This window comes from Budorcas taxicolor, chromosome 6 (genome assembly GCF_023091745.1).
Source record: "Budorcas taxicolor isolate Tak-1 chromosome 6, Takin1.1, whole genome shotgun sequence".
NCBI lineage: Eukaryota > Metazoa > Chordata > Mammalia > Artiodactyla > Bovidae > Budorcas > Budorcas taxicolor.
Genome location: NC_068915.1, coordinates 87,415,768 through 87,424,051, shown reverse-complemented (window position 1 = coordinate 87,424,051; position 8,284 = coordinate 87,415,768). Strand labels below are relative to the sequence as shown.

General features: G+C 38.6%; 1 protein-coding gene across 1 annotated transcript; it reads right to left on the bottom strand.

Annotated features, from left to right (window-relative positions):
• Nucleotides 1-699: 699 nt before the first annotated feature.
• On the bottom strand, nucleotides 700-7,756 carry NPFFR2 (neuropeptide FF receptor 2). The gene is made up of 3 exons (XM_052642356.1): nucleotides 7,432-7,756; nucleotides 4,678-4,777; nucleotides 700-1,534 (listed from the first exon to the last, which is right to left on the bottom strand). Exons 1-3 carry the CDS (start codon nucleotides 7,754-7,756, stop codon nucleotides 700-702), a joined length of 1,260 nt encoding a protein of 419 aa, XP_052498316.1.
• Nucleotides 7,757-8,284: the final 528 nt, after the last annotated feature.

The following is an 8,284-nucleotide window of genomic DNA, read 5'->3' as shown; positions in this document are numbered from 1 at the left end:
TACAAAATTGACTTTTTTACGTCAGGGATTCTATTAGAAAGGAGGTCAACTTGGGATCCTGAATCATCTCTACAAGAAAAGTGGTTCAGCTAGGGCTTAAATTCATCTATGGAAGTATTAAAACCCAACAATAACTCATTTGGAGCGATAGTTACCAACTTTGTACTTTTTAAAAGGAAAAAAGTCAACCTTTAAATACAAAGATATACAGTGTCCCTTTACTTGCTATTGCAGTTCTTATTTCTAAGAAAGCTGAGTACATTTTAAAAGCACACACAGATAAATAGTTCTGTAGTCTAAAATTTCCAATTCAAAAGCAAAAGGAGAATTCGCAAAACATGCTCTCATGCAAAGAACTGCCCATTATCACCATTTGATGAAAATGTGTGTATATGTGTGTTGCATATATACACACATAAAACACTTGCTTGACTCATACATAAATAGCAAAGTTGGAAAAGATCAGGCTTTGAAAACTAGTCCTAGAAAATAGATTTATCCATGCCAATTTGTGTATGAGTTTCTGTATATATTTTAAATACAGTAAGATTGATTATGAACAGGAGGTTCATTTTGTTTACTTTTTTCCAGAGAGGGTTTCTAACATTCATAGAAAGAACGGAAGTACAAAGCCATAGAAGTCAACCATATTTCAATATATATCACACAGCAGAGTTAAAATCATCACACCAGCTCTTTTTACATCTCATTGCTACTGGTAATTTCTCCTAATTCTTCCATCATTAATTCCTGTAAGGGCTTTTCAGCACTTATCCTACAAAGTACAATTTCCTCACGTGGGTCTTTAACTGTCGATTCCTGTGCTGACAGATGAGACGTGTTGATGACCACAGTGTTTTTAGCTCTCAGAGTGTAGGCTTCCTTGGACTTTGCTCTTTTTTGGCAAAGCTGGAGGTGAAAAGCATCTTGGAAACCTCGACGAAAATTTTCATTGAAGAAACCATAAATGATGGGGTTGACGCTGCTGTTGCAGAAGGCCAGCCAGTGTGCAAAGGGGTAGATGTAGATATTGATGACCTGCAGTTCATTTGGAGACAGATCAACATAATCTGAGAGCATCATCAGGGTCCACAGGGGCAACCAGGAGAGAATGAAAAGCAGAGCCACGGTCAGGAGCATCTTAATGATCTTCTGCTTCTTCTTGGATACCACGTGCCACTGCTCCTGGTTCTGTTTACCTGTGTGGGGCACTTTCCTCTTGAACAGTGAAATTCCAATCCTTCCATACATGACGACAATGAGGGACAGGGGAGCCAGGTAGATATTGGCAAACAGCACTGTGGTATAGATCCTCCTCATTTCCTGACTTGGCCAGTCTTCCCGGCACCAGTAGACTGGGCTGGTTTTATCCTGGGAGTTGAATCTCACTCGGTAATTTTTTTCTTCATGTACATGTAACATTATTGCAGATGGGGACATAATGGCAATGGCCAGGACCCAGATAATCATAATGATGACAAATGCCGTCTTGATAGTGAGCTTTGGTTTAAAAGGGTAGATGACACACCGGAACCTGTAATTAAAGGCAAATATCAGTGAAGGACTGCCTCATAACTTCTGGCTGAGTAATTAATTAAATTTAAGTAATTACATTCTTCCATCCACGTTCTCCCTAAAACGTAGAAAGTTAGAATTAGGAGAGAGGTATTTTCTGTAATTATTATATGAGATTAATTTCAACTCAAAATATGAATAAGTGGAGTATATCAGACACTATTAATAGTAAAAGTACTCAGGCTCCCCTGGTGGTCCCGCGATTAGGAATCCACCTTGCAGTGCAAGGGATGCTGGTTTGATCCCTAGTCCGGTACGATCTCACGTGCCACAGAGTGGCTGAGTTGATGCATCACAACTACTGAGCCAGCGCTCTAGAGCCTGAGAACTTCAACTGCAGAACCCATGTGCTGCAGCTACTAAAACCTGGGCTCCTAGATCCTGTGCTCCGTAACAAGAGAAGCTGCTGCAACAAGAAGCCTGTGCATCACAACGAAGAGTAGCCCCACTCGCTGCAATTAGAGAAAAGACTATGCACAGCAACGAAGACCCAGCACAGCCAAAAAGTAAATTAAATAAATAACTACAATAAACCTTTAGAAAAAAAAGCATGGATATATGTATATGTGTTTACAACTGATTCACTTTTCTGTATAGCAGCAATTAACACAACGTTGTAAATCAACTCTACTCCAATAAAAATTTAAAAGATATAATAAAAATGTTAGTGTTAAGCAGCCCATATTGAACATTTAATGTTCTATTCTAGGGTCCTTTCCATTGGTTTGCATGGATTGTGTCTTTAAGCCTTTTATGGGGAAAAGGCTTAGAAAAGGTAAAAATTCTTGCCCATAGTCACACATGTGGTTTGGCTCCAGAGACCATATTCTTATACTCTCCTTCATGCCCTTCATGCCCACATATGATCTGTGTGCTTGGACATGGAATTTGCTTTGGCCAGTTAGTTGAACATTAGCAAGCATGGTATAAGTGGAACCATGAGTGATTTCAGACAGAGAGTAGGAGAACCACACCCAGCCAATCTACAGAGTTGTGGGAAGTACTAAACACTACTGTTCTGAGCCACCAAGTGTTATGGTGTTTTTTTCCAAAGCTGCAAGAGTCTGAGAGTTTCTGATTATGAGTTCTGTTTATACACCTTCCTGGTGTTCTATATCTTCTAAGGAGCATGAAGATTCAATATCCATATGAAGAGTAACACTGGTTCATTTTAACGCTGTTGATTTTTGTCATTGTGATTCTTAATGTTCTTATTGATATTCATTATGTTCATTATAAGATAACCATGTGCTCAGTCACTCAGTCATGTCTGACTCTTTGTGACCCCATGAACTGTAGCCTGCCAGGCTCCTCTTTCCATGGAATTTTTCAGGCAAGAATACTGGAGTGGGTTGCCATTTCCTTCTCCAGTATGAGAAAACCATACAATTATGCAACTGCGTAATATATTTTTCAAAGTATTATCATCTATTAAATTTTCTTGGATTTTTGTGATGACTCTATAAAACTAAAATGTTATGAAACTTACTGTTTCCCAGATCTGCAGGTAAGAAAACAGAGTTTTTAAATGGCTTAGAAGCCACCCAAACTAATTTATCTAATATCTTTATATAATGACTAGTTAGCTTGAGCTTTGACTGCTCTGTTGTCTTTGTTTACAACTCCTTCAAAGCATATGTAAGGTCTTGTTTTTGTTGTTGCTCAGTCGCTAAGTTGTGTCCAGCTCTTTGTGACCCCATGGACTGCACCATGCCAGGCTCCTCTGTCCTCCACTATCTCCCAGAGTTTGCTCAAATTCATCTCCATTGAGTTGGTGAAGCTCTCCAGCCAACTAATTCTCTGTCGTCCCCTTCTCCTCCTGCCCTCAATCTTTCCCAGCATCAGAGTGTTTTCCAATAAGTCAGTTCTTCACATTATGTGGCCAAAGTATTGAAGTTTCAGATTCAGCATCAGTCCTTCCAATGAATATTCATGGTTGATTTCCTTTAGGATTGACTGGTTTGATCTCTTTGCAGTCCAAGGAACTCTCAAGAGTCTTCTCCAGCAGCACAGTTCGAAAGCACCAATTCTTTGGCTCTCAGCCTTCTTCATAGTCCAACTCTCACATCCCTAGAGGACTACTGGAAAAACCGTAGCTTGGACTTATGAGTTTTGTCCACAAAGTGATGTCTCTGTTTTTTAATACACTGTTTAGGTTTGTCATGAGGCTTCCCTCGTAACTTCCAAGAAGCAAGCATCTTTTCATTTTGTGGCTGTAGTCACCACCCACAGTGATTTTGGAATCCAAGGAAATAAAATCTGCCACTGTTTCCACTTTGTCCCCCTCTATTTTCCACGAAGTGATAGGTCTTCTGTCTTAACCTCCAAGTTTTCATTTAGTCTTCTAATCAGTGAATTCTCCCATTTACTCACCCTTAAATTACAGATAACTTCATAGGTGCTGTTCTAGGTATTTTTGCTCCTTTTGTAAACCAATTATGGAAACTTCAAGTATTAGTTTTTCATTCATTCATTCATCAAATAACATATTATACCTTGTTATAGCAGGCCAAACTAAGACATGAATCATCTCTAATTATTTAATTTTAATATATGAAAACTTTACTAGTTTTATTTTATTACTAAACTCTTTGTGTGTGTGTGTGTGTGTGTGTGTGTGTGTGTGCATGTGTGTGTGTGGTTTCTCAGGTGGTGCAGTGGTACAGAATGTTCCTGCAAATGCAGGAGCATGGGTTGGATCCCTGGCTCAGGAAGATCCCCTGGAGTAGGAAATGGCAACCCACTCCAGTATTTTTGCCTAGAAAATTCCATGGACAAAGGAACCTGGCAGGCCAGTCCATGTTGTCACAAAGAATCAGAAATGACTGAGTGACTGAACGTATACATGCATACACACTCTCTCTCTCTCTATATATATATAAAGGGATACATATTGTGGATACAATTTATGTATATATAATATATAAATATATATACTATGCATATGTATTATATACTATATATATATATAAAGGGATATATTATGAATACAATTTTCAACAGATATGCCCAAATGTAGTAGATTACACATTTTTCACTGGTTAGGTAGAATAGTTGCAGACATGCTCAATTTCTTGGATTCAGAGTGTGGGGTTGACCTACCTATCCACTGCTATTGCAACTAAAGTAAAGACAGAAGCCGCAACGGATATTCCCTGGACCAAGCCGCTGATCTTGCACATTGTACTTCCAAAAGGCCATCCTGAAAGGGAAATGGAACAGTTAGTCTTCGGAGAGATCATACATGTATGTTTTAATTTACTGAAATTTCGAAGAGAAAGACATGAAATTAGATGCAACTGTTTCCTAAAAGATCCAGGGAACAATCAATGTTTCCCATTATTTTCATTAATATATTCAGAGCTTTGTTTTTCAGTATATTAATAATGTCAAAGCTTATACAGTAGTTTCAACATTCTATATGCTCTAATAAATATTTTGTATCTATTAACGTATCTAATCCCCACAACAAGCTTGGAAGCTTTATTATTCAACTCATTTACATCTTTTTGATGTGCTTTTATATGTTTGAAGGTATTGGCAAGAAACTTAACTCTCCTGGAAGAAAATCTGAGAATACATTATTGATAGCTATACTCAAAACATTGAACAAATCAAAATATGGTGCTCTTATTAAGCCCAGGAAAACAGACAACATTTTATAAGAGAAAAGGCTGCTATCATAGTACTCTACATGGTTCAGCAGGGGTAAGGTACATATAATAATAGGAATGTGTACCATAAATCTTGATTTAATGAAAAACAATGATATGCTCATATTGAGAGAATGAGGGAGGTAAAAAAATGAATGTATATTTGTGGCTCTGTATAAACGTGTCTGTTGACATTTATGCCAAATTTCAACCAGTCATGTTGTTTTTCCAATTTCACATTCAGACAGTTTCTATGGATTTATATTGTTTTGCCCTAGTGCTGTCAGTTCAGTGGAGTTTGGTGAGGGAAGCTATCTCTTGGGGTAGAAGAGGATAATGAGAACTAAATTGCATCTTCTGCAGTTGGATAATATATTAGAATAAAAACATGTTATTCAGAAATATTATAGTAATTACCAAAAATAAATGCAAAAATGCTGAATGTGGCTGCCTCCTGGGAATAGGAATCAGGGGTAGGGAAGGGTACTGTATATGAAAAAAACTTAACTAGTAATTTAATTATAGATACTTATGGGGGACATATTGAGATCATTTCTTAAGTTTATTGAGACAACAATTTTTATCAATTCTTTTTGTCTAGAACAACTTAAAAATGTACATCATTAATAAATATTGCTTTTAAATGACAAGTGTCATGGAAGCACAGAATTTATGGAGTATATTATGATAGAATAGCCACTGTAAACATTCCCTGACTCCCACTTCAGAGAAAGGAAAGAAACAGAAATAAATTCTTAAGAGAAATCTCCTATTTTCCAGTAAACCTATGTTGAATGCCATAATGGAAAAGAACTGTGATATGACTTTGTTATTGTTTAGTCACTCAGTTGTGTCTGACTAAATAGCAGTAACAACAAACCACACCGCAGTTCTTTCCCTTTATGGCATTCAACATCAGTTTACTTTCTGGGCAAGATTACTGGAGTGGGTTGCCATTTTCTCCTTCAGGGAATCTTTCCGACCCAGGGATTGAACCCACATCTCTGCATCTCCTGCATTGCAGGCAAATTCTTTACTCCTGAGCCACCACAGTAGCCCCATGATATGGCTTGTTTGATCTAAATACGTTTTATATTTTCTTATGCAGATTTGGAATATGAGTATCTTGAGTGCTATTCATTAGTTAATACAACAGATATTTATTAATCAGGTACTATGTACCAAAACTCTACCAGGAGACGTAGATTCCTATACTTCTGGGGTGTATAATGTGATGTTTTGTGCTTGGTCGCTGAGTTGTGTCTGGCTCTTCGCGACCCCATGGACTGCAGCCCGCCAGGCTCTTCTGTCCATGGGGATTTTCCAGACAAGAAAACTAGAGTGGGTTGCCATGTCCTACTCCAGGGGAATCTTCCCAACCCAGGGATTGATTACAGGTGGATTCTTTACCAGCTGAGCCACAAGGGAGGGACATAAAGTTGTGTTAGGAAGTGGTAATACGGACCCAGAAGTCCTCTAGGGTAGCACCCAAACCATTGTTTATGTTGCACATGTAAATTACTACTCCATGAATGAAACTATCACTTTGTGACATATCGTTGGTCCTGCTGCTTGCCTTCCATCAAAAACTGTTGGGAACCTCACAACCACCAGGGAAGCCCAGTTAACCACAAGCGGGTCTAAATATCTATTGACATTATATCAAAGACATCGTATTAATGGAAACCACACTTAGCAGTTCTTTGAGCTTTAGGATCCATAATAGTCTCAATAACATTCCTACCATACTATATGTTCTCAGAACTGCCGAGGAAATTCAAAGTCTTCAGTAAGAAGTATCATCATTCATGGATGACCTTCAGTGAACTCTATAAATATCAGTCTCCACATCTCATCTCTGTCACTTGCTTTACTTCTCCTCATGATTCTTTTTATTCTCTGACTGTTTATACAGCTTTTTGTTTGTTGTTTTTTTATCCTCCTTTATAATGTAAGCCTCATGAGGACAGCTACTTGGAGAAGTTCTTGGAACTCTAATGTTGGAAATGAATGGATGACCGTACCATGGCTGCAGGGACATGGGACAAATATTTGTTCATATTATCTTTGAGCTGTACACAGATCAACATAAGTGAAGTCACTCAGTCATTTCCAACTGTTTGTGACCACAAAGACTGTAGCCCGCCAGGCTTCTCCATCCATGGGATTTTCCAGGCAAGAATACTGGAGTGGATCAACATACCTGCTATAATATTGTCCAGCAGTGTGATAGGCATGCAGAATATACCAACTAGTAGATCACTTATGGCCAGGTTCAAGATGAAGAGATTAGTGACTGTGTGCATATGTTTGTTCCACATTACAATGAAGCAAACCACTGTATTTCCCACCATGCATAGGAAGAAGATCAAAAAGTAGGAAATAATGAAAATCGCTGCCACTTGAGGCTGGTGAAGATAGTAGTTCACATAGGTGATATTGATATCTGAGTACAGATCATGTGTTGTGTCATTGCTCCAAATGTAATGCCAGCTTTCTGTAGAGTTTGAATCCCATTCCTCACTCATGATGGACCTGAACAAAGAAGAGGCAGAAAAGAAAAACATGATTAAAAGTCAAGAGAATATAAGCTTAAGAGAGCTTTAGAGATATGCTTTTAAAAGTCCATGGAATTTTGATGGACTTTCTATAAGGACCCCTGGGCTTCTCTGATGGCTCAGTGGTAAAGAATCCACCTACCAATACAGAAGGTTCAGGAGATGTGGGTTTGATCCTTGGGTCAGGAAGATCTTCTGGAGAAGGAAATGGCAACCCACTCTAGTATTCTAGCCTGGTGGGCTGCAGTCCATGGGGTTGCAAGGAATCAGACACAACTGAGCAAACACACACACACACACACACACAAACACACACACAGTGACACATAAGTTTTGCTTGAAAAGGCTTCCCTGGTGGCTCAGATGGTAAAGAATCTGCCTGCAGTGCAGGAGACCCAGGTTTGATCTCTGGGTCAGGAAGATCCCCTGCAGAAAGGGAATGGTTACCCACTCCAGTAATATAAATGAGTTACAAATCAGACATTCAAATTATTAGGA

What these genes read in the sequence shown, in the direction of transcription:
- NPFFR2 (XM_052642356.1), bottom strand. Translation starts at nt 7,756, where the DNA reads ATGAGTGAGGAATGGGATTCAAACTCTACAGAAAGCTGGCATTACATT. An exon ending in GCTGGACAATATTATAGCAG is followed by an intron (nt 4,778 to 7,431) that starts GTATGTTGATCC and finishes TTTCCCTTTCAG; the next exon opens with GATGGCCTTTTGGAAGTACA. An exon ending in GTTGCAATAGCAGTGGATAG is followed by an intron (nt 1,535 to 4,677) that starts GTAGGTCAACCC and finishes CTTTAATTACAG; the next exon opens with GTTCCGGTGTGTCATCTACC.